Source organism: Equus asinus, chromosome 25 (assembly GCF_041296235.1).
Source record: "Equus asinus isolate D_3611 breed Donkey chromosome 25, EquAss-T2T_v2, whole genome shotgun sequence".
Lineage (NCBI taxonomy): Eukaryota > Metazoa > Chordata > Mammalia > Perissodactyla > Equidae > Equus > Equus asinus.
In genome coordinates, this window is record NC_091814.1 from 55,378,309 (window position 1) to 55,404,637 (window position 26,329).

Genomic DNA, 26,329 nt, shown 5'->3' on the forward strand with positions numbered 1-26,329 from the left:
GTGTGCACGGGGTGAGGGCAAGGTGTGAGGACCAGAACCTCTCCTCACCAGGCTGGTGGTGGAACCAAATCCACCACACCACTGATACTTCAACAAACAAAAGGACCCCTTACTGGGTGGCTTCCAGTAGCAGAAGTTGCTAAAACCAGCCAGAGGGTTTTTATGGTGCCCACAAACCAGCGTGTTACTTTGCAGGCAGGCCCTCTGACCCACAAGCTCCCACCCTCAAGCCTTCCATTCCTCCTTCCCCCCAGAGGCCAGAGTCCCTATAAATTAAGTCTCACGGGGCCCCAAATCCAGTCAGCTCTGAAGCCTAGCTTTCCCATCTCACTCCACCCCCTCCACCCACACAGCTGAGGTCACCCCGGCCCAGCCTCTTTTGCAACTTTCCCAAGTCTGTGCATGAGAGGGAGAGGAGGAAAACGCAGAAGGAAGTGTCTTGGCCTCAACAAACTCTTTTGTGCTCCCAAAGACTTTTTCCTCTGACCCGGCTGAGACTTGCTCTAAGAGGAGACCCCTGGCTCAGAGAGAACTCTCGCCCGCCCTCAGAGGCTGAATGCTGAGCAGCTACAACTGTAAGTGCCCTGGAAGTTCTTCTCGGTTCTTCTGTCTGTCCCAGCAGCCCCTGGAGTACTCAGGTTTTGGAGGGAGGAATGGAGGCAGGGGACGCAGGGATGAGGCTTAGAATCAGGCAACTGTAAGGCTTAGATCCAGCCCCAGGACCCCCACGCTGGAGAAACTCCCAGAGAGTGGCCGTGAGCCAGGCAGGAAGGACTCCCCGCCCAGCCCAGGGAGCTGGGGCCGGGCTCGGGGCTCCGCACCGGCTGTCAGTCTCAGCAGATGACAGGGCTGCTGGCTCAGCCAGAGGAGGGCCAGCCAGGAACCAAGTCCTGCTAGCACCCAGAGTCCCCTTGCCACATGGAGAGGGTACCTTCTGGGATGGAACTCATGTCCACCAAATGATCTCCTCTGGGAGAGGGGAGCTCTTGGAGTAGGAAAGGGTCCCTCTTGTTCTAAATAGTAAATGTGTCCCCAGCACATCTCTGCAATGCTAGGCAAGCCAATGAACAGAGTGATACAGACCTAGATTCCAGTCTGAGCTTGCCACTATCTAGTTGCCCTTGGGTCAAGAATCCACCAGGTTAGGATGACATTTTGTAAACTGCAAAGTACCCTATAATTGCTAGGCGTTATATAGTAATAAAAATAATTTGGGGGGGCTTACAATCAATCCTCCACCACACAAGTCTCCTGGAGATAGAAACTTGTCTGCATCCTCAGACCTATATAGTGCTGATGCCTGGCAGGCACATAGTACATCTGCTGCATGCGTGCACAGACGGATGGACAATAAACAACCCATCATAATGTTATCTGTTAGCTAGAGGGACAGTTAGACAGCTGGATGGATGGATACATGGATGGAGATGGATGGATAGAAGGATAGACAGACAAATGGATGAGTAGATGGAGATGGATGAATGGATGGACGGATGGACAGATAGATGGATGGATGGATGACCATTTATTGGAGATTCAATATTCCCAGCATGGGTCAGGCTCTTTGGATGGGTACGGAGAGGTATGAGGCACTGTCCTGCCCTCTGGGCACTGACAGTTTACATGGTGAAACAAGACTAATACTCCCAAAGAACTTAAAGAACAGGAGTGCTGAGCATCTGAAACCAGGGCTGCGGGTGCGCTTTCCGGAGGGAGCAGGTCTAGACTGGCTGGCAGGTAGGTGGGTGAGGCAGAGTTGTGAGCCTTCCTGGGAGGCAATAAAGCCTTGTGCTCCCTGGATAGCCTCTTTTCAAAGACAAACTTTACTCCTAAGATTGTAAGTCCCACTAATGTTTTAGAGTGGCTAGGTTTGTCATTTTCCAAGATGTGGGAAGAGGGAGGGGAGGCACCAAAAAGTGGAGTAAGATAGTATGAGGTGGGGGGAGACTTTGCCTGCTTCAGAGTTCGCACCCACCCTGCGCACTCCCTCGTCCCTCCTGCCTGTCAGCAGAAATGACGCGTCAACCCAACACGAGCGAGGCAGGAAATTGTACCTGGGTCCTGGCTGTGGCCATGGCATAGGGAGAGAAGGGAAGGAGGAAGGTGAGAGCAGAGCAGGTCCAAGAGTTCTTGTAAGTCTGGTCCCAAGAGCTAGGGCTTTAAAAAAAAAAAATTGTGAGAGGGCATCAACTCAGTCTTTCTTACTCCCCAAGGACTGAGTGACACTGTGGCGTTGGCATGCCAGGCAGGGCCAGGGCTCTGGGCTTAGGAGTGCTGCCAGGCAAGACGGGGAGAAGACTGAGTCGAATGTGATGGAGACGCTCGCCTGCAGATTCTGCTCTGTGTAAACTAGGCTGGCTGAAGTCAGGCTTTGCATTCCAAGCCTGCTTTTCACTGTTATTTAACAGTGAAATGTTATTTAACAGTGAAACAGGGTCATGACTCAGCCCGGCCTCTAGGAGGATGCCGTGGTTTGAAGCATCTGACTCAGCTGAGGGGGCTCAAAACAGCCAAGCCCAGCCAAGGGCAGGGCACAGAGGACATGGGAAAGGACTTGAGCCACCATTGGAAATCTGCTTGTGCTTCCTTGGTGGGCCCAGCCAGTGTCGACCCCTGAGCCGCCCTCCTGCCATGCACACAGTCCTGGTCACCCTCTGTTGCTGCTAGTTATCCTGGCCCAAGGACAAGGATTTTTTATTGTCTTTTATTTTTTTCAAACAGAAGTTCTCAGGTATTTCTTACGGACCCACCTACTGGTGCAGGAGCATAGAAACAAAAAGAAAAACAATTTCCCAATAACACATGTCCAACTGTCCAGGTTGTGGTGATTTTTCTTTTCTTTTTTTGGTGAGGAAGATTGGCCCTTAGCTAACACCTGTTGCCAATCTTCCTTTTTTTGCCTGAGGAAGATTGTCACTGAGCTAACATCTGTGCCAGTCTTCCTCCACTTTGTATGTGGGACGCCGCCACAGTGTGGTTTGATGAGCAGTGTGTGGGCCATGCCCAGGATCTGAGTGTGCAAACTCAACCACTACACCAACAAGTCGGCCCCAGAGAGTGGTGATTTTTAAAGCCTGACATGGTGAGACGCTAGTGACCTTGATACAGCATCAGTATGTGTGCCATCTTCACGTGCAATTCCTTATAGACCCAGCTTGGTTCTTCTCCAGTGTCTCCTCTTAGAGTTGTACCTCGTTTTATTACCAGTTTTCTTCCAAATCCGCTAGGGAATGGGACAATTCTGCTTTTGATTCTTGGCCAGGAATTGCTTGATCCTGAGAGTCTTGTGAGAGACATGGTGAGGAACGAGCCAACCGCACACACCACGATGGTGCGGAAGGCGAGAGAGCCAGCCTCAGCAAAGTCCTGCCCTTCTGGGTGTGGCGTAGGGGAATTGGCAGTGGCACATGCGGGGGAAGGGACCAGGGTGGTGGCGGGGTGAGGGGAGCTCAGAGTCAAGGCGGAGGTGAGTTACAAGGATCTGGGGAAGAAAAGACAAGTAGAACTCAAAGGGAAGACTTTCGACCTCAGGAGGGCTGGCAAGTGGCAGAGGAATTGAGCACTTTTTGTGTGGCCCCCCCGGGAGAAATCCACCCCCTGTAGAGGGAAGAAGCTCTATGGAGGCAAGTCTGGCTTCATTTTTCCATGACTGTGGTGGCAACGGCTCAAGCACTGGGGGGGATTGGGCTAGAGGGCCGTTGAAGCCCTTGCTATAGTCTGCTGGAGCCAGCTCCACACTGATGGGTGGAAATCAGCCACAGAGGGAGTGTCTTTTCACACCACAGAGAGGAGCAAGCACTACAGAGCAGGTCTCCTCTCCTCTGCCCCACGTGGTTAACCATTTAACTGGGTCTTCCCCAATTTGGGGAGCCTGTTGTGCTGTAAGAACACGAGGCATGCTACCCTGCAAAATAAGCTGCGGCCACAATGTCCATTCTACTCATGCGGGAACAGACTCAGCAAGGTTAATTAAGTAACTCACCCAAGGTTACGAATGCGTACAGCTGCGATGAGAGCTCTGACTCCAAAACTCATGATCATTCCATGCAACCAGGCTCCCTCTCCTGCTGCAGACACGGAAGTGATTTGTCCTGTCAGGAAGTCACACTCAGATGACCTTGGGCTGCCATCCATCCACGCGCTCTTTTTAAAGAAATGTTACGTCTTTATTTGATGTTTTTTAATTACAGCTTAGGGTTGTGTAACCAATTTTAACACAAGATATATAAAGTCAAACAGTGTTTCCTGGCCCCTAGTCTACCTTTCACCGCCTCGTGGGAATCATTAGTGTGTATCTATCCATAGCTTTCTCGTGTGTTTGCAGGACAAGCATAAATATATTAGCCATTAGGCACACACATAGGGTTGTTTGTTTTTATATAACTGGGATCATACTATACACAATGTTCAGTGATGTTCATTTTTTTACTTAAATTATCATCACATCTTTCCACTTCATTACTTCTCTCTTTTTAAAACGACTTGGTATTCCAGAGTATGAATGGATCATAATTTATGTAGAGTCTCTTACTGATGAACCTCCAGGTTACAACGATGCTCTCCTGCCATCCTCTTTGTACAAATGTGTGTTTGAGAATATGTAGATTTCTGTAGGATAGATCTCTAGAATTAGAACCTAGGCTATGTGCATATCAAGCTTTGATATTGTCAAATTGCCCTCCAGGAAAGACTGTGCCAAATCATACTCTATCAACAACATACAAGAGTGTTTCCTCTACGCGCTTGTCAACACTAAATATTATCATCACTCTTTTTAATTTTTGCTACTCTTGTGGGTTAAAAAAAGGTATTTTTAAATTTTGCATGTCCTTAAAAGTTAGTAAGTTTGAGCATCTTTTCAAAGCTTACTACTAACCATTTATAAGACTTCCACTGGCTACTTACTCATATTCCCATATTTTTTGCCCATTTTTGTGTTGTATGTTGTCTTGATCCATGGAGTACTTTACACATAGTGGATGTCTGTTATACATAACACACACACTTCCTATCTCCCACGCAAAAGCTTCCCCTTTACCGCCCTCCAGCCCTGCTGCACCGTGCCACACCCCCGCCCCGCACCACCCAGCCCCCAGCCTCTCTGACGGGGCACCGAGCGGCAGGGTGCGTGAGCCTCACTCCAGGTTTGCGGGAGGCAGTAGAAGCTAGCGGTTGACAGTGTGGTCTCTGAAATTAGGCCTGGATTCATACCCAGCCTCTACCGCTTAACCGGCTGTGACTTTAGAGATGAATTACTTAACTTCTCTAAACGTCCTTCTTCAGTGGGAGAGTAGAGAGAATAATAGTATCAACCCCACGTGCTATTTTTTGTGTGCTAACAGTAGTGCTAAAATAGCTAACACTTCTTCGGCCCTTAATCTGTGCCAGTAAATGTATTATGATAATGTATGATACGTATTAAATGTATTATAATAATGTATTCATACATTTAAGCTCAGAAAGATATGCATACTGTTTATTCGCATATTTGCAGAGCTCGGCACTATGCCAGGCAAATAAGCACGAGCTCACGGTATGAGCCGCCGGCAGTGTGGCCGTCTGACAGGCAGCATGGCCGTCTCACAGCGTGGGAGCACGCCCCCCTCCGCCTCAGCTCACCCCGTCCCGGCCCCGCCATCGGTCCTCAAGCAACAGCTCCAGTTCAGCAGCCCCGGTCTCTCGCTCCCACTGTACCTTTCGGCACTTTGCCTTTCTCTCACTCTCCTCCAACTCTTGCCAGAGTTTTGCTGGGCTCACCCAACCTGAGCCCAGTGCCCTAGATTCTGTGGCTTCAAACTTTGTCACCTCAGGAGGTCAGAGGCAACATGGTGCAGAGGAGCCCTCTCTGGCCCTGGATTCAAACGCCAGCTGGTCCACGTAGTGCCTGTGTGGACTGGACGAGTTACGAGTGCTTGGCTCCTCTGAATCTCAGCTGTACTCGTCTCTTAGGGCTCTTAGGAGGATTCCCTAAGCTCTACAGAGCGTGCAGGGCAGCCCCTGCTGGGGCTCGGCCACTGCCAGTTCCTTTCTTACGTCTGCCTCCTGTTCTGTTCTGACTCCCTTTCGAAGGCTCTGTGTTGGTTTCTGAAGCTGAGTCAGCACATGGTGCCAAAACCTTTAGGACAGAGCTCACCAGTGCTCCCTCCCCGCTTCCAGAGCGGCAACTCACGCTTAGAGACCCGTCCCTTTCAGGAGCTTCTGAGCCACCTCTCCCTTGGCTGGTTTCCTTGTGGGGAGCAACATCCATTACAAAATGCCAATCTCAGTTAATATCCTGAATTCTCTTCCACTGCATGCCTGGAGCATAGGAAATGTTTGCTGAATCAGTGAATGAGTGAATTAATGAATCCTTAGTCGGATATTCATGACCCGTCTTAATCTCACTCCCTCTCCAGGCCTTCCTCCCTCCACTCCCTTTACCTCGCCCTTCCCTGAAGGAAACCGTCCACCTTCTCCACTCACCTGTTCCCAGGGCTTTGACCCATTCATTCCCTCCCTCTGAAATACCACCTCCAACCACATGTCTCATCTCTTCTGGGCCCAGTTCGATTGCTGGCTTCGCCCTGATTCCCTGAATTCCCTCAAGACTTTCCCTGTGCCCCTGGAGGGACACGTTACACTTTCTCTCCAGTGTAATCACCCAGCCCCCATCCCTTCTCCCCTGATAACTCCCCAAGGTGAGTTCCTATTTGCTTTGTCTTTGTGCTCCTCCCAGTGTCAAGTGCAGGGCTTTGCATGCAGTGGACATGTAGGCATTTGTTGAATGAATGCATGGACCATTAAGAAGAGCTGTCGCCCACCATGCCAACCCAGCACTCCTCGGTTACAGCAGAAGGTCCAGTGCCACCAACCTGGCTCCTGGGAAAGCAGCTCTGAGCAAAGCCTCAGATCACCTTTGGTCCAGGACACGGCTCATGGAGGGACACAAACAACCCGAGGGCTCTGGGGTTTTCACAAACTAGGCACCCCAGGCAAAGCTCTTGTGGTCCACTGAGTTGCAGCTCCAGATAGAGCATTTTCCTACCAGAAGGGACCTTGAGTCTTTGGGTCCCAACTGGCTCATTCTCTAGTTGGAAAGTCCAGATGCAGAGAGGGGAGGTAACTGGCCCAAGGTCACACAGTGGCAAAGTAAGAACTAGAACCATGGCCTCAGGACATCCAATTTTGAGCCTTTCCCAAGTACCAGGGGCAACACAAGCTGGCCAACTTTTGGCACCCCAGCCAGGCAGGGTCAGTTTCCCCAGTATGCCTAGCACATCCAAGGAATGAAGGCCCAGGAGTTGGGAATAGTGTCCACCTATGCGTGCACGGAGGGTGGAACCAGACAGCCAGGGAAGCACAGTCCCCTGCAACAGTTTTGTTTTATCTTATTAAAAAATAAATAAACATATATATAATTTACATACGTGTATATATAAAATATATACATATTTTTCTCTTACAGGAACAACACATTTGACATGTTTGTTGTAAAAAACTTGGAACACACTAAAAAGGATAGAGAACAACATTAAAATCATGTAATTTCCTACCACCCAGAATTAACCAATTAAATTTTTTATATATTTCTCTCTAAACCGTTTTCTCTGCAAGTAGGAGCTCGCTTTAAACTTTGGGGTACTATTGTACGCACGGTTCAGTGCCTTCTGTTTTCACTTCGATCCTGTGGCATAAGCACTTCCCCACGTTGTTATATTATGCTCCAAAATTCCATTTTAATGACTACTTAATAATGCATTGTGTGCCATGATTTATTTAGCCACTTCTTTATTGTTGGACGTTTGTAAATAATACTGTGTAGAACATTCTTGAACGAGAGTCTTTGCCCGAATTTCAGATTATTTCCTTAGGACAAATTCCTAGAAGTGAAGGGCAGGAACATTTTTAAGGCTCTCAGTACTTGCTGCCAAGTAGCTTTCCAGAAACATGTACCAATTACAACCCCACCAGCTGCATTAGAGAAGAGCCTTTGATTCTGCGATTGCAGCAACACCTCGGGCAGTGGGGAGGGGCGCTCTTCCATCCAAAGCCTCTCAGGCAGTCCTGACAATGGACCCCTTGTCCTGGCCCCATCTCCTCTTCCCACGCTGCCCTCCATCCCTGGCTCCAGGCTTGACTGTCTGTGACGCCTCTGTTCAATCCCATCCAGCCTTCTTGGCGCTCCTGGCTGCCTCCAAGAGCAGGGCTGGTAGAGCTGAAGGGTGAGAGATGTGCCCGTCCCGTGGAGCCACCACCCTTCCACCCTTGGAGAGGCCCCCAGGGGAAGTGAGGGGGAGGGTGTGTAAGGGTTGCTGAGTCATCCGTCTTTTTTGGAGAACAACCCCATCCAAATCCTTGGCCCAGGGCAGTGAATTGCACATCAAGGAGGGGAAAGTAGAGGCCAGCCTCAGTGACAATGGCTACAGAGGACTCTGGCCAGCATGTGGATGACTTCTGTTTCCCTACAGGCTCTGAAGCCCCTCCATGAATCCCCGGAAGAAGGTGGACCTGAAGCTCATCATCATTGGAGCCCTGGGGTAAGCCTAGCTCAGCTCAGAGGTCTGGGAGTTGGGAAGCAGCCCCATACCAAAGGGTAGTGAGACCTCCTGGATGTGTTCCCGCCTGCCATGGGTCCCCTTCTGATTCAGAGTGGCACCAGAGTGGCATCCCACCCTAAGGAAGGGTGTTCAGATGGGTGAAAGAGGCTGAGCGTCAGGCTCCCTGGTTTCTAGTCCCAGCTCTGCAGTAACTCCGTAGTGACCAGTTGTGTGAATTAGGCAAGCCGCTTAGTGTCTATCTGCCCTGCCACCTCCTGCTACAGACAGAAAATACCCGACCCTCGCTGTGGGGCACTCAGCCTCTGCGAGTCTCCCTGCCCCTTTGACTGCTTCCTGCTCTAGAGTCCATTCCCTAGGCCCTCGCTATTCAAAGTGTGGTCCTTGAACTGCAAACGTTAGAAATTCAGAAGCTCAGGGAGAGATGGTGGCCAGGGGGCGTGGCAGGATTTTGAGAATGGTTTGGATGTGTGTGTTTGTACATGTGTGTTCACATGTCTGGGTTCTTTTCCTCAGGGTAGGAAAGACCTCCCTCCTCCACCAATATGTTCACAAGACGTTTTACGAGGACTACCAGACCACGCTGGGGGCCAGCATTCTCTCCAAGATTATCGTACTGGATGACACAACTTTAAAGCTACAGGTGAGCAGCCCTCCCTTTCCCTTATCAACATACGTACCTGGAAATCACCCCACTCAAACAGCAGTGTGCACCAGGAGCTAGAATGATCTAGAGCAGAGATCAACAAACTTCAACTCATGGGCCAAATCTGGCCCACCACCTGCTTTTGTAAATAAAGTTTTATTGGAACACAGCCATGTTCATTTGTTTCTTTTGGTCTATGGCTGCTTTCCCATTACAACAACAGAATTGAGTAGTTGCAACAGACAGTATGATCGGCAAAGCCTAAAATATTTACTATTGGCCCTTTACAGAAAAATTTGCTGATCCCTGACCTAGAAGGAGTGCTAATCCAGGAGTTGGGAGACCCCACTCTTAACCTGAGGTTCCCTGGAAAACTTGGCAAGTAGTCTTGGGCAAGTCACTCCAAGGTCCAAATCTCTCAGGTGGGAATAACAATGCCTGTCCTGATGACCCAGGGGAAGAATGAGAGCTTGGATGTGGAAGTTCTCTTGGGACACTAAATGGCAAATGGCAAAGACACTGTAGTGTACGTGGGCGACAGGGTCAAGGTGCCTGTATATGAAATGACCACATGCACCTGTGCCAGGGCTGTCTGCTCCCTACCCAAAAAAGGAAGTTTTGACTTGATGTGACCTATTTAGGCCTACCTCCAGCCACTCATCACAGCCCCCTGTGGTGGCTGCTCTTCCCCTTCAGATCTGGGACACAGGCGGACAGGAGCGGTTCCGCTCCATGGTGTCCACATTCTACAAAGGCTCCGATGGCTGCATCCTGGCTTTCGATGTCACCGACCTGGAGTCCTTTGAAGCCCTGGATACCTGGCGGGGTGATGTTCTGGCCAAAACCATTCCAATGGAGCAGTCCTACCCCATGGTGGTGCTGGGCAACAAGATCGATCTGGCAGACCGGCAGGTACCATTCATTCACTCATTCACCAGACATTATGTGAGTACCGACTCTACGCCAGGCACTGCGTAAGGTCCCACACATAGAGCTGAATCAGGCAAGGTCCTTATCTTAAGAATTTCACAATCTAGCAGTGGATACAGACACTTTAAAAGACAAGTATGATACGCTATGGTAAATGCAACAATAGACATATACATTGGATATTTGGGGACCACAGTGAAAGGTCATCTACTTAAGCCCAGAATACAGAAAGGGCTTCCTGAGGGAGGAAGGTTCCAGGCTGAAGAAACAGCATGACAAAGGCAAGAAGTAGCATGATGTAAGCTGAGAACTGAAGGCGATTTTGTCTACGGACAGGGAGTGGAAGAATTAAGGCATCGGAGGTAAGCAAGTGGAATTTGAATTAACCTGTAGAACAATATTTCTACCCAGGGTCAGGCAGAGGATCTGCAGTGATAACTTCTTGAATCTAAAAGTTCTCTGAGAAAGTAGTAATATATTTTTTTTATTAGCTTAAGCATATTCTGGATCAACTGGCTAACCTCTTGGCAGCTGGTCTGCTCCATGGCTGCAGCGACCCCACTTGTGTGGGTGTTTACCGTTGCAGGGGCATCAAGGAAAGCTCTTTACATCATTGCCTACTAATGAGAAAAGAATAGAGGTGGACTTAACAGAAGTGGCACAAAAGATGCTCTTGTGCCAAACAAAGCCAAAATGACACCAAAAAGAGCCATGTAAACAAGGTTGTCTTAGTGTTTCAAACAGAGAAAACAAATAGGGAACTGAGTCATCATATTTGAACTACGTTTTCACAATGATTAAAATAGAGAAAAGTAATAGGAGAACTGAGGCATCACTTGGAACCATGGATGGAGGTGGATGGGTGGATGGATGGATGGACGATAATGCTTCCGACTAAGCCACACCTACATGAGGAAGGGCCTCCTGTACAGAGAGAAAGAGAGGAGTCTGGTTTGGACATGCCGAGTTTGAGGAGCTTATAGAACGACTAATGGGAGGTGACCAGTAGGCTTTAGAGCACATAAGAACGAAACTTCCAAGGAGAAGTCCGTGCTGGAAATAGAGAGCTAGGCGTCATCAATTGTGTGGCGACTTTAGGTTGTAAACTTAGTGTCAATCTCTAATTACAAATATCCAATCTCAGATGACAATCGAAGTCCTAAGTTCATTCAAAGGCAAGGTGTCCCCCTTTCTTTTTCGCATCGGGGCCAGCTATAGGTGAGAACACTGTGTTCCAGGAGTGGAGTGTTTCCTTTGCATCTCTTTGCCAACTTTCCATGTCCATACTTCCTCTCCTTCTCTGGATAATTCCGGTTTCAGTCTTTGCCAGGAATGAAGCCAGGAGAGGCAGGTCAGGAGGACAGGAGAATGCTTATCTGACTGGTATTGGCATAAGATGGTTTGTGCTCTCTGGGCCCAGCAGGCGTTTCCAACTGTCTCTTCCATGGGTTCCTCCTTGGGTCCTTAAGAAACCTCCACTGGGAACATGTAACTGTGCCTCCCATGACAAGGTCCTGCATTTTCCTCCTCTCTCTCCACGACTCCTCATTTTTCAGCCGTCTTCCACCCCATTGGGGTAACCTCCTCCTGCAGGCAGTCCTCCTGATGGAATTTACAACAGCTCCAGGCTGGCTAGCTCTCTATGGAGCCCACATCTCCTTCACAAGGCACACGGTGCCCTTGGGCTCCACTGTGGGGACAGGACAATTAGTGCCCCGTGCGGCCTGCTCGCTCTCTGACTTAGATCCCTCCCCTCAGAGACAAGGCAGACACCAACCCACTGTAGCCAACACACTCCGGGGTCATACGTTAAGCTTTCCAAGTGGCCTCCTTGAAGCCCTATTTTGGCTACAGATGAGGCCTTACCTGTCCTCCTCCTTGTGGAGGGCGTACCCACAACACAACTGTCTCTGAAGAAATCCTTTCTCATCTTCCTTTTCAATCCTTTCACATCCATGCTGTGGGTTTTGGAGTCATCTAACAGATTCTCAGTCACGAACCTTTGGAAACGTGCCAGGTCCCAGGGGTGGTCTGTCTCCCAACCAACTTCACATCTGACATCCATAAAATTGCGGTGCCTCGGCCACACTTTCATGTTCACACCTTGCTTCGTACATCTGTAGGCTGTGGGGAGGGCAGCTGAGGGAGTCCAAGACTGAGAGTCTGACTCTTTCTCAGTGAAATCAGAGGCAACGTCTTCTGCTGAGAGAGAGGAGGGAGGGAACCAAGTAGGAGTCTCCAGAATCATGGCGAAGCTTTGCCGGTTTCTCTGGAGAGAAACAGGTGAAGGAGGTCATCAAGGACAAAGACGAGGACGGTGGGTGACACTAAGGGCTCGGCTGGAGGAGGAGACTGGGAGTTTGAGGTGGGGTCTGTGTTGTGTTTTTCTTCAACAGCTGTGCATGGGATAAAAACCAGACACGAGGGACCTGGGACTAAGGTTTTCCCAGACAAGAGTAGCTGAAAAATAGAGCTGTGAGGGCTCTGAGCGACCGTGACGGAAAGAAGAGAGACAGGAGAGGGCCAGAGGGCCAGGGGCGGCTGTGTCAGAGGTTGAAGAGAGGACAGAAGGAGTGAGGGCATGAGAGAGTGGAAGGGAAAGGAGACTGAGTCACAGAATGGGAGACGGAGTTAATATTTCCCGGAGGTCCTGGGTCGGGCCTGGGAAGAAGAGGCGGAAGTGGAGAGAAGTGAATTCTGTTGGAGGAGAAGGAACCACGAGGCTATCGTGAGAGGTGGAGGCTACAAGTTGAGGCGGACAGGAAGGCTCACCAGATCGCCAGTGTTCAGGGAATGAAGAGGGGCCTGGCAGGATGGGACGTGCAGGTGACAACTCCAAGGGGCCAGGGGGTCCCATCCAAGCCTCAGGGGGATTAGCTTTGTTCTACAGAGAGAGGAAGAATAAAGGTTTGAAAGAAGCAGTGAAGCCCCAGGCAAGCCCAACCCCACCATGGGATCTGTGGTGAGTAGGGTACGGAAATGACCCCCACTGGAGAGGGTGACAGGGGGACGGTGACTCCAGGAAAAGCCAGGGTTCAACCAAGACAGGGAGGTGAGAGAGGATCCTAGATTGGGGAGGACTAGGGCAGCTTCAATTTTCACAGGTAGGCCCAGGGAAGGGTTTGCAGGGAGGTGGGGAGGAGGAACCAGAGGCGAGGAAGTGCTGAGCAATAATGGAATGAGGATAGGGAAGCGGAGAGGAGGAAGTGGGAGTGGGCACAGCAGAGGGACTTCAGGCAGAGACCCAGGACCATAGAGCCAAGAGATGAGGCTGGGAGGCGGCCTTCTCAAACCTCCTGCCTTTGGCAGGAGCAAGCAAAGGGTGCTGTGGGTGGTGGGGCAGGCTAGCTGAGAGGGGGGCTGGGAGGCACGGTTCATTTGCATAGGGTTGAGTGGATGAGGGCTGAGGGCCAGCTGAAGGAGCACCTTCTCCAGGCTCATTCAATTCAAGCTCGTTGTGTGTCCTTGGGCCAGTTCCAGCTTCAACGTCTGTGAAATGGAGACCAGACACAGTTGCTTGAGGAGTCCGGGAAATGATGCCTATAAAGCACACGGCAAGCTTAACAAAGGGAAGGAATTATTACGCTCCTTCTTCTCATCTCCCAGGCATGGGCTGGGCAGACACGAGGGCCTTTCCCACTTAGTAAAAAGAAAATGAATATTTAAAACATATATGCCAGATATGGGATGATGAAAAATTTCTGGAGATGAGTGGTGGTAAGGGGTACACAATAATGAGAACGTCCTAACGCCACTGAAGTGTACACTTAAATATAGTTTAAATGGTAAGTTTATATTTACGTATATTTTACCACAATTTTAAAAATATGTTCTCAACAGGATAATTTTTAAAGAAATTACTGGCTTAGATTTTTTTTTGAAAATCCTTACTCCTTCTACAGAAGGTAATATTGAAAAAATATTAGTTTATTAGAAAATCTATGCTGCTAGCATCTATGCTACAAGGAATTTACTCACTAGGATGTGAATTCTTTGCTCTATGCTCAGGTAGGCATTTCTGACTTACCACTGATTCATCTCATCAGGATTATGTTTTCTGGAAATATTCTTTGTTATTTTTCACAGTGGTTTAAGATGTATTTGACAGGTTAATTTTAACACATATTATGGATTATTTTAAATGCATATAAGATGAAAAAGAATCAGAAATAAAACTTTGCAAACTGGACTGATTTTGTCAAACATTTGGCCTCTGATGAATAAGCAAAGCTGTAACAGGAAAAATAAAATGTTAATAGTATGTGGTCAGCCAAAAGCAAGTTAATGGAAATAACCCTTTCAACATGTTCATACTTCCCACGTCCTCAGGTACCACACCCTGAGTTTATTTCTAAGTTATAGATAACTGTTATTTTATAAATAAAAAATGAAGTGACTTAAGCAATCACCAAACTGTAACGAAAGTTGGAAGAGAAAAGCGAAAGGTGCTGTCTGGGCGGCTTTCTTTCCAGGGCAGCTTCCTGAGGCTGAGCGGGAGAGGAGAGGGGGCTAGAAAAAGAATGTGAATTTGCAACGTAATCTCAACTGAAATTTTGGAGTGTACTTAATCATTCTGTATAAGCCGGACTGAGAAAGAGCCAGAGGAAGTGAGATAAATGCCTGTCATAACCGGGCACTGTCCGGTGGAAGAGAGGGCCAGCCAAGATCAGCAGGCTGTGGCTGCGTGCTTGTCTGCCTAGCTCTGCTGCTGGATGACCTTGGGCACCAACCAGGCTTCTGCTTCTCATGCCATGAAATATAAAGACTCTCCCTGCTTCCTGGAGAAGTAGAGGCACTTAACTTCTTTTCACTTCGTTTCAATTTTTACTGCAACTTCTGAGCACCAGTGATGTGCCCAGTAAAATGCTCATCACCTGGTGGGAGGTGGGGGCTGGGCGGGGGGGAGCAGGATGTAAAGAAAGATGGAGCTATAAGAAGTGTAAGTTCAGTCCTTGCGCTCAAGGACTTCAAAAGATACAAAGCCCTTTGCGTTCCTAAGATGCCTTCCAGGTGTAGCGTGTTAATTTCTCGTGCTTACTTACTTGCGTGTTGCTGGTGAGAACAACAATAAGCAGCAGCCATCCTTGATTCTTCCTCCAAATAGTTCAGCGTTTTCCCCGAGCTGTGAGGCTTCTAGGTTGCTCACTAGGTCTTAGGCATCTATGCTCCACAAAAGGGAGCCGCCCTGACCGATTCCAGGGCTCCTCCTCACAGAGGCTGGAGCATCTTAGAGATGAGAGGCCAAGACCAGAGCCTGGGGTTTCTCCCCACTCTGCTCAAGTTCAAGAACTCCTAGGAGACTGACCAGGCAGAGCCTGGTGTGGGAGGTGGAGGTGTCGTCTGGGCTCCCCAAAGGGCAGGCTGCTTAGCTGACCTCAACCTCCATCCTCCAGTCTTAGGTAGCGAGCCTCACAATGCCAGAGTGATGCTGATGCAGGCATTGTGAAGGAGAGCCATGAGCCCCTGCGCCCTGCTCTCACTCCTGTGGCCAGGGAAGCAAGGGCCAAAGAGAGAGGGGACAGCTATGGTTTCTTTAATCCCAGTAAGAGAGACATTCCTAGAACCTGCAGGAGTGACAAAGGACAGTCTCTGATCTCCCCCTGGCTGCACGGTTCTGGGAGAGCGGCAGAATGGTCCTTTCTCCATGAGAAAGACCTTGGCCCCCTTGAGTGAAATGAAATAATGGTTATAAAGCATCAGGCACAGCCAATGTTCAATATATGGTCATTTCCCCCTCTCTGAAATAATCAGTCAGGCGTTAAACTCATGGTACTAATGGAAGTAACCCTCAGGGCTGCCGGAACATTTCCTAACCCAACATGCTCGACTGCGATGGGCCATTTGCACTGGGTAGAGACATATCCATTCGCTCAGCTTGTACTGAGTGGCTCACGGTGCCAGGCCAAGAGCTGAAAGGGTCCTGACCGTGAGCTCGAGGAAGCTACAGTCCAGTGGGAGAGACAGAAAAGCAGCACCGCCCCTTGGCAGCGCCCTGCAGGGGACAACTCAGGCGCCATGCGAGCCCTGAGCTCGGGCCGCATCCGAGCTCTGCCTTTCTCGGCTGTGTGATCTGAGGCCAGTTGCTGAATCTCTCTGAGCCTCAGTGTTCTTATCTACAAAGTGGAGCTAATGAGACGAGTCTCACAGGGTAATTAAGAGGATTAAATGAGTTAATATGATCAGATGTCTAACACAGTACCTGGCCCATGGTAGGAGCCTGTCAAGTGTTCCTAGGATTCTACCCTGGGAAAGAAAGCTTAGCAGGGACCTGAGTCTCCGCCCAGCAGCAGGCCTCCTGGGTGTGGGCCTGGTGAGCCAGCTCAGGGGAAGGCAGTCCTCCCTCCCTGGCTCGTGTGTGTCACGTCCATCTCCCTTTGATGGCACTGAGGAAGGAGCCACTGGCAGCAGGAAGCTCCTGGTGGAGACCTTAAGAACGGAGCATCCTGCAGCGGGCTCTAGTTCTGCTGGGCCTGTGTTCAAATCCTGCTCCGCCCCATACGCTCGGAGCAAATTTTTTAATTCTCTAGTCCTCAGTTTTCTCATCTGTAAAATGGAGCTAACAATAACCACCTCATAGATTTATGTTAAAAAAATAACACGTGTAAAGTTACAGACACATAGAAGCTTCTCAATAAAAGGGAGTGGTGGTGGGGAGGATGGGGCTGTGAGGTGGTAATGATGGTGGGGACGTGATGGTGGGGACGGTGAGGATGATGCTAGAGGAACAGTGATTATCTCTTCCCCTCGTTCAGGTGCCACAGGAGGTAGCCCGAGGCTGGTGTAAAGAGAAGGATATTCCCTATTTTGAAGTCAGTGCCAAGAACGACATCAACGTGGTACAAGCCTTCGAGATGCTGGCCAGTCGGGCTCTGTCGAGGGTAAGTAGCACCACGAGGGCTGCACCCTAGGATGGGGGAACTCAGGAGCTTCCAGAAAAGAACATATTGGGCACAGGTGGGGACGCGGGTGGGGCAGCACAGCTCGTCGTCTTAGTTAATTGGTTGCTGACCGGGCTCAGCAGTAGTCCAGTCCTGGAAGCACAGAATGCCAGAGGCAGAAAGCGACCAGAGAGCACGCGGTCGGCAGTCCCTCCATCTGGCCGATTATCAAAATCATTTGTGGAGTTTCTAAAAAATCCCAACCTGTACTCCCCTGGAGATTGTCGTTTAGCAAGGGTTTGAGAAGTGATGCTCTAGGTCACTCCTCTTTGGTGGGAGAGAGGCCCATTGGTGCCCAGCACTTGTCCAAGCGGGGTAATCAAGCCTGCAGGAGCAGCTGACATCCTCCAGTCAGAGACGGGTCAATGTCAACCCCTTGGTGTGAGCATTCAACAAGCGTGTGATGAGTGTGTCAGAAGTGCCAGGCCCCTCGCCTCCGTGAGGGAGACAGAGGCACAGGAGTTGTTGCGGTATGGTAACTGGGGACGGACGTGGTGAGGGGCCCAGAGCAGGGGTGCACAGCTCACACTGCGGGGCGGGGAGGAAGCTCAGGGAAGGCTGCCTGGAGGCAGGAGCAGGGTTTTAAAGTCGGTCTGATGTGGGGTTTGGAAACTCGGAAGAGAGTCCCTAAGACATTAGCCCCAGGAGGGGCTCAGCTTGTTCATCATTCTGCCGCATTTAATCAGGGTGGGCTCCGTGGAAGAGGGGAGAAGGTCATCATGGCAGTGATTTTGAGTTGAGGAAATGAGCAAATGAGGACAGGAGATCGAAGGCTTCCCTTGTGTGGAGGTGCCTGCCCTCGTTGCTTGGCCAGACACCCTGTGGAGCAGCGCTCGAGGGCCCAGCCTGGGGTCACCCACGATGGAGAGAGGCAGCAGCAACCTGCAGCGGCTGCCCAGGGAGGAGGCTCGAGGGCCCATCCTTGTACCTCCGAGCTCAGTCTCAGTGTTTCCCCCTCAGGCTGGTCTTCAGCTTCCCCTCCCGGCCCCAGTCCTCACTGCCTGTGTTAAAGAAAGCAGGGGTGTCCATCTCCAGCGTACGGTCAACCAGTGTGGCTCTATCACATAGTCAGTCAGGTGGGCTCCTAGAATGCCGCTGTGCCTGCGCCTGCCATTGCCTTAGGAGGCTGAGGAATGCTCTTGGACCTCGTATAGCGACAGGTGACAAATGACCCTCCACAAACACAGTGCAACGATTGCCCACGGCTTGGTCACGGGGAAGCGTCCATCAGCCCACAGCCAGTATGTATTTGTGTGTGGTTAGCACCCGTCCTTTCTGGAGAAGGAGTGTCCTTTATTCTTGAAATTGTGTCCTTCCTGCTATGTCACTTTTATTCCAGGCTAGTGTTAGTAGATGGTAGCTTGCCTGCTTGTTTTGGTTTTTTTAACATCTTTACTTGGCAAAAGAATGGATTGGCAACCTGTACCAGTCCCCCACGTGGAAGTCACAGGTGTGGCGTCCGCAGTCAGAGTGACCTACACTTGAATCCGGCCCTAGTGCTTTCAAGTGAGTCCGTGACTTCTCTGATCCTCAATTTCCTCATCTCTAAAATGGAAATCTTTTAATCCTATAAGCATTTCTCCAGTTGTCAGGCTAGGGCTGGAGATATGGACCTCAGTGGCCCCAAGGTCAGGTAGAGGAGAAGGGAGTTCACAAAGAGACTGTGACAGGGTGAGATAAACGCCACAGGGGAGCACAGTCAAGGCACCAAGGTGATTCAGAGGTAGCTGGTGGCGAGGGTGGCGTGATGCCCACCCAGAGAAGCAGCATGCAAGTTGGGTGTTGAAAGACGATTTGCAGTTTGCAGGTGGACATGGTAGGCCAGTGGGGGTGTGGGTGGGAGCAGCAGAAATGCAGAGAGAAGGGGTGGTCACAGGCCCAGGCATGAATCCACAGGGCTCATGCAAGGACACAACTGTGGATTTTGTCTATAAAAGAAAGAAATGTGGCAGGAGGGAAGCGGGGACACAGCAGTGGCCAGCAATGACGCCTACAAGGTCAACATCGCCAGATCACAAAGGCCTGGTGAGGCCCAACCAGGACTTCGGACTTCATGCTGGAGGTCCACACTTTCCAGACCGCGCTGCTGGACCGCCCCCCCCCCCCCCCCCCTCCGCAGGGCACACAGGGTCTCAACGGGACCTTGAAGCCCAACAGGGCAAGTCTTTCTGCAATGTCTATATTGCCCAGAAATTTGGAGGAGGAACATTTTCACATTAAACAAACATACTCGCTAGGGCATAGAATGTAAAACTTACATGGATTTTTAAGTTGAAACTGGAGTCTGCAAATCTATAATTTAAAGTCAAACGAGAGTTTTCAAAGACATTTCCTACCAGGACCTCTCCCCTCCTTCCCTGGAGGTCGTGCACTCATTCCCACCAGCACAGAGTGTCTGGGGAGCAAGACGTGGGAGGCCCTGCTGTAATAGGAGGGGAGCCCCAGCCCGGGGCGGGGACAGCCGGGGCTGTGACGCCGGATAGATCTGGCTTTAAATCCTGCCTTTGCCTCTTACTCACTGTGTCCTTGAGCAAGGCCTGCTGCCTCCTGAAGCCACCACTTCCCTCTCTTTAAAGTACAAATAATATCTTCCTAATGGGGTTGTTGCAAGGGTTAAATAAAGTAATATCACAGCACAGAGAAGGCATTACATTAAAGGCAGCTGTCTTAAAATGAGAGTTACTATGCAGGTTTTCAGCAGGAGAGCTTCATGCTGCCCAGATGATGGGCTTCATGGGTGGTTATGAAGATACTGCAATAGTCCAGGCCTGAGAGGATGTAGATGGCAAAGATGGTGAATTAAAGAGACTTTGGAGGCAGAACCAGCAGGGGTTGATGATGGTCAGCATAGGAGAGAAGGAATCAGGAGCCGTCCAGGTTGAGGACGATGTTTCTAGCTTGACAGATGGTGGGACCCTTGATCAGTGCTGCTCTGGACCAAGATGGAGAAGGGAGTGGAAAGCAGGAGCGCCACAGAGGAGGGGTGAGGCCGTCCACTGGGCACGTGGCATTCGAGGGTCCCTGAATGTCTGAGCTCTGCAGTGAGCTCTGGATGGGAAGAGCAATCTGCGAGGAGAGCACCTGGTTAGGTACGTCCTCATTAACATTCTGAAAGGAAAGAAGGTAGGCAGTGACTTCAGTGTCCCAATCTGGCCACTTTCAAGGATTAGGGTATTTAGTTATTTCAGGATATGGTTAAGAATGCCCTCATAATCAAAGAAGGAATGTCCACCTGCTTTGGGGGATTTGGGGTGATGGGATTTGCTCTTACCAAGTTGGTGATGCCATCCCTGCGGGGCCTGCTCAGGCCCAGCTCCCAGGTGTGAGCTGCAGCATGGAGGCCTGGAGCCTTTTGGGTTAATTGGAGAAAGACAAAATTGCCACATCCAGGAGGGAAACAGGCTGGCTAGAAGCAAGCTCGGTGAAGTCGGAGGACTGATACCGAACCTGAAGTGAGTTCGCTCACCCATTGTGCAGCCAGCCAATCTCTGATATTGGGTGTGGTGGAAGAAAGCAGGAATTTTATTATTGCACAGCACTGAGCAAGGAAGAAGGGCAGCTAACACTGAAATCCCAAACTTCCCGAAAAGCTAAAAGGAAGGGTTTTTATTTGGGGGTTTAGGTAGGAGAGGGGGAGCACATGGCCTTGCTGGTCGGAGCTTTCCCACCAGCCTGGATCTCTTTGCGGGGAGGAGATAGTGAATCCAGGTGCTTGTCCTTGGTGGTATCTGTCTCCACGGAAGATAGTGGATTCTGGAGCCAGGAAGCCAGGGAGTAAGCAGGGAATGAGCGTTTTGGTTTTAACCCCATATATGCTGGCTTTATATCCTGACATCAGGACCTTTATGAGGTCCTCAGGATGCAGGACCTGAAGGCAGGGCCATAGAGGTGACCAGGCTCGGACTCCACCGTCGCAGCCTGACTGAAACGATGGTGCGTCAGGACTCTGCTGGGTTGCTTTACTGTTATACACACAGTGCCGAGAGGACCAGGGTCTCAAGAAAAGAATTACACAGGAAACCTAATTATGGCCTGCCGGCGACTTGGAAGTTTTGCAGGAAATCAGAGGAGCTAGATGACACCATTATCGAGTGGAATGATGTCATAAATGGGAAGCACTCAGGGTCAACCTGGACCTGGGGAGGGCGTGACTACTATTGGGTGAAGAGAGCTGGTGTGAAGACCTCAGGCTGTGCTAGTGTAATGAGCGAGGAAGCTTCTCACACCTTCCGAGGCAGCCTTTCCTTTGTTCCCAGAATAAAGTCAAAGGGGCTCAGAAAGCCCGGCTGCTGCTCCCGACACTCGGAACCTCCTTCCTCGAAGGCTGGCCTGGTGGACAATGGCACAGGTTTCTGTTCACGAGGGGCTCTGGGTCCCAGCTGGACCTTTCGTGGACTTGAGGGTGGGGCACACTCACGGGGATGAAGCACCATGCCCTGTGCCCTGAATGCAAAGACCCAGTTAGGAAAGCTCCCGACCCCAGTCAAGGACCCCTGGGCTTTCACGGTAAGAGTGGGACCCAGAAAGAACCAAAGAATAGGAGAATCCTTTCAAAATCTGCCTCGCTCGCAGGGAGGGGGAGACCAGGTGGTGTGAAAAGGGACTTAAATGGTGATGCTCTGCTCTTCCTTGTCCCTCCCTGGGGGGTCAGAAATGTCAGGACTCTAATGACAATTAGCTCAGTGGAGAGAGGGCCCTGCGCACAGCAGAAGGGGCCGGTCAGAGGACTGTGATGTCCAGGGCTGTGTAGACTATCCCGCATGCCAGGCCTGAGCACTGCCAGGGATAAGGAGACTCGCCTCGTTTTTTCTTCTCAGGCGCCTCGGGGCAGGACTGTGTCCTCTACAGCGGGAGCACCCTGGGTCAGGTCTGAAGCAATGGGCCAGGATCACCAGGATGCAGCAGCTGGGGCCTCACACCACGTCCTGAGGTCCAGGGTCTTAGGCATGAAGGGTTTGGGTGACATTCACCAGCTGGGTGCCCAGCCAGAGCCCGGGTGCCGTGGAGGAGACAAAATCAGAGAAGGCCTGGCTGCTGTCCTGGATGTTGCCCCCTCAGTGGCACTTGAGACGGACCACCAGGCACAGTTTCACCTGCCATACAGGAGGCTCTGCCCCACTCAGGTCCACGCCAATGGATCAGGAGCCACTAGGCAGAGTGAGGGCACACCTGCTTGCTCACTCACTTGCACACACATGGTGCCAGCTGTGGGAGGAACATGAGTGCTGGGAGCTTGGTGACTGCAGAGAGCCGTGGCAGAGCAAAGAGAGGGGATCCCCTTAAGAAGAGACCCTTGAGCACGTAAAGCCCACCTCCTGGAGGAAGCACCCCCTCCTCCACCCCATCCTTCCCCCTGAACCAGGCGGGTGGGTCCCAGGTGAGAAGTGGCCAGCTGGGCAGGGAGAGGCTTGTCAGACCAGGAAGGAGCCCTCCCTGGACCTTGTTGGGACTGGAGAGTTGGGAGGGTGGCCAGAGAGGCAAAAAGGCCCAGCAGAAGCCCTGAGTCTACGGTAGGGCGTGATCCCTGGACGTGGAAGGACGACGACTGACTGGGCCTCTCCAGGTTCTGGGTGGGGTGGGGACGGGAGGTGGTCATGGTGAGAGAAGGCTGGGGTGTGGGGATGTTTGTGGGGAGAGCTCTCCAGCAGAAATGAGGAGCGGGCTGTCATCATCTCTGCTAAGGGCAAACGTCACCTCACTTGTGCCCCTGGAGAATGGAAAGTTGTGGGTCAGGGTTGGAGACCAGGAGACCTAGGCCCCTCACCCAGCCCCCAACACTCTGGGCTCCTGGAAGAGGCTGGAGTAGGCGGAAAGGAAGAGGGAGAGTGGGGAAGACCAGTGCTCCCCTTTCTGGGCCTCACGTCCCCAACAGCACAGCAGGGAGGGAACAGAAAGCAGAACAACCACTGGCCATTGAGAAACAGAGGGCGGCGTGCTTTTTGCCCCTGAGGATGTGAACACTGACTTCTCTCTTCCTCCTCCAGTATCAAAGCATCTTAGAGAATTACCTCACAGACTCCATCAAGCTCTCACCAGAAGACCAGTCCCAGAGTAGATGCTGCTGACCTTCCAGACAGAGCCTGCCCTGGCCTGGTCCCCCAGGCCCCCACCAGCCACACCGCCTGCCCGAGCTCAGCCAGGAGGCCCGGGCCCCGCGGCAGGGCCCTTGACACCCTCGCTCTGTGCTGGGCCCTTGACATCCTCGCTCTGTGCTGGGCCCAGAATCAGAGGCAGCGTCTGCCTCAGGCTGATTGTAGTGAGGACAGCTGGGCCCTCAGAGGTCCAGATGAAACCCAGAAGGTCACAGCCAGAGCCACGCCCTGGAGGAGTCCCAGCTCCCTCGCTGGCTCCAGCCCTCCCCAAATACACTCCTGCTCAGGAACGCGCATCTCTGCAGACAGGCTTGTCTCCGGAGGTCTGTGCTATCATCCTGCGGACTGGCCTTCCTCACCCAGGCCCCCACACCCTTCCAGAGCCACGGCACAGCTTTGGACAAGGGTGCAGCTCAGCCTCCCTCAGCACCAGGACCAGGAAGTGAGGGTCTGGAGCCCACGTGGGGGCCTGCCTCAACCCCCAGCAGCAGCTGTTCAGGCTGGGACGCCCCTCGGCCCCTCCAGAGAATAGGACTGAGGGAGCCAGGAAAAGAAGTGGGGCCTGGTTCATTCTTCCTCGCTGGGCACTCCGGCAACACCTGTAAACCTCTCTGAGCCTCAGCTTGCTCATCTGTCAAATGGGGTGGTGTGTGCCCTGCCCACATCAGTGCGGTCTTGGGGACCAGAAGCTCCACTTAAATCTCATTTTCTCGTGTTGATATGCACATATTTATTCCTTCAACAAGTATTTTTGAGTATCCACCATGTATGATGCACTGAGATTCAGTGACAGGTGACACAGACAACATTGACTGCTCCTTGACCCAACATTGTGGTGAGAGAGAGAGGGGCAACAGACAGAATTTAAATAGATATTCTCAAATAGCAGGTAAGGCTTGAACAAAGTGAAACAAGGTAATGGGATAGAGGACAGGGGCTAGGTTTGGGTGCTGTTTCAGACGAAGTGGTCCAGGAGGGCTTCCCTGAGGAGGTGACATTTGGCCTGATGGCTAGAGACTGAGAAGCTGGCTGCCACCTGAGATCCAGATGAAGAGCATTCCAGAGAGAGGGAGCACAAGGCCCTGGGGCGAGGACAAGCGTGCTGTGTTCCAGGAACAGGAAAAGGCACTCCTTTACCTGACGCCTCAAAGCCACTGTCCCAGCGACAGGCAAAGGGAACCTGCCTCCTGGATGGCTCCTTGAGCCTCTGCCCACTGGCCACCAGAGGGCAGCAGGGGTCCTCTCCCAGGCTGAGCTGAAAGGGGCTGCTCCACGGACGCTAGAAGAGCTGCTAAGCTTTCTTGTGCTGATGCTCAGAGCTTGTTCGCAGGTTCTGGGCGTGTTCAGTGCTTCCAGATCTGAGGGGCAGGAGAATCTCAATTTCTTAAGCCTAGTAAGAAATGGGCAAAAACTGTGACATCAATGACTCAGACAAGAACTCCTAATGGGTGACCAGTACTAGAATGTGGGCCTGGAGAGCTCCTGGATTCTCTGTTCCTGCAGAGTCTAAGGCCATATCTTTTTCTTCCAGCTACAGACAGCATAGGTAGGGTCCAATGTGAAGGGGGCTGCAAGGTGACCTCCCAGCGTCTCCCACAGCCACCACAGAAGCCTTTTGTCTACACGGAAGTGTCTTTCCCTGGGCTCCGAGCAGGGCTGGGCATGTTGGCTAATGACTTCCCAGTGTCATCTGACTCTGAAGATCCACCTCGAGCGAGGGGAGTCGGGGGTTAACGAGGGCGTTGGGGAGCCCCTTCTCCCCACCCCCAGCTGTGGAAGAACTGGCTCGTCCTGGGCAGCAGCACGGACCTGGCACAGGAGCAGGTGGCCTGAGCGCGCTTCGGCTCCACGTGCTTCGTGGGGCGACCTTCTCCACATCCCGCGGGCTCTCCTGGGAGTCGGCAGGACTGTGGCTGGACGTGTGGGGTGTGGGTGTGTGCACAGCAGCTTGTGCACCGTCATGGGCGCACAGGCCGTTTCCAAATGTGGACAACAAGTAATAAATGTGACCTTCTTTGTTTTTATCCTTCATGGTAGTTAGTTATTGATTTAAAAGGGGGAAAAACCTGTGTCTCTGTAGTTCAAAATTCAAAAGATTCTAAGGGAAAGACAACAAAAACTAAAACAGGACCAGACAGATAACTGGTGGGGCCCAGAACAAGATGCAAATACCCAGCCCCTTGTTCAAAAATTATTAAGAATTTCAGAACAGTGACAATGGATCATTAAACCAAGCACGGGGTCCTTCTGAGTACAGGCTGCGCACACCTGTGAAGCCACCCTGAGTATGGCTTCTATGTTTTCAGTGCCCTCCAGGATGATAGAGCGCCTGCCAGGCCCACTTGGACAGCAGACACACTGCAGCCTGAAATGAAAAGATCTGCCTTTGCAAGAGCCACGTGGAGATTCAACGCCAGGCCCAAACCACGCATTTTTCATCTTCCCCAGAGTCAGGAGCCAGAACAGAATGTCCCACGTGGGGGTGGAGAGTGGGAGCCTGAAGGCCCACAGCATCCCTCCTATCACAACTAGGGGACGTGCCGACCAGTCCCCTGGGCAGCGGGAGCTGAGCTGACGAACTGCAAGCTGCCCCCACTCCCCACCCCGCACCCCACTCCTGAGTCTGAGACTGGCCCCCGTACCCACCAGTGGGGCAGGTACTGGAGAGGGAGGCAGCATGTGGGGTCTGGATGGGGGTGGGGCAGCCATCCCTTCAGAGAAGAGGACCTGGACTGGCAAGTCGGCTCTGGCCCAGGCTGCTCTTCCACTCCAGCCGGGCGCCGAAGGCCAGCTCCAGGCTGCTGATGGACAACGGAGACGATCCAGGCCAGGGCTCTGGGTGGCACACGCCCTTGGGGCTTGGGAAAAGAGCAGAAGCAAATCATATCACCAAATAAACCTGGGCCGGCCCGACTGCCCAGCGGGTTTTGGGGAAATGCCAGCTTTTTCTCCTGTTTGCTCCCTCTCGGCAGAGGTTTCCTCACTGCCCCATCCACGCCACAGCCAATCCCGGCAGAGTCAGGGACATGGCAGGCACCACAATGTGGTCTTGCTCCCAGGAGTGCACAGTCCAGTAGTGGCCACAGAACACAGCCATGCTAACAGTGACACCCAAAACTAATGGCCAAGCACGGCAGGCCCAGCTGTGACAGTGGGCTCTGGACACGAGGACATGTATGCTGCGTGCAC

The 26,329-nt window shown here is 51.6% G+C and overlaps 1 protein-coding gene and 1 pseudogene across 2 annotated transcripts; one reads left to right on the forward strand and one right to left on the reverse strand.

Annotated features, from left to right (window-relative positions):
• Nucleotides 1-26,073, forward strand: RAB7B (RAB7B, member RAS oncogene family). 2 transcript variants are annotated; one of them, XM_014829190.3, is made up of 6 exons: nucleotides 1-575; nucleotides 8,448-8,516; nucleotides 9,051-9,177; nucleotides 9,877-10,092; nucleotides 16,863-16,988; nucleotides 23,033-25,169. In XM_014829190.3, the coding sequence occupies exons 2-6, from the start codon at nucleotides 8,464-8,466 to the stop codon at nucleotides 23,111-23,113; spliced, it is 603 nt and encodes a 200-aa protein (XP_014684676.1). In that variant the 5' UTR covers nucleotides 1-575; nucleotides 8,448-8,463; the 3' UTR covers nucleotides 23,114-25,169. The 2 variants fall into 2 exon arrangements, with proteins under 2 accessions (XP_014684676.1, XP_044614073.1); XM_044758138.2 differs by lacking the exon at nucleotides 23,033-25,169 and adding an exon at nucleotides 25,447-26,073 and having other exon boundaries at nucleotides 386-575.
• Nucleotides 3,010-3,944, reverse strand: LOC106822967 (large ribosomal subunit protein eL39-like; annotated as a pseudogene).
• Nucleotides 26,074-26,329: the final 256 nt, after the last annotated feature.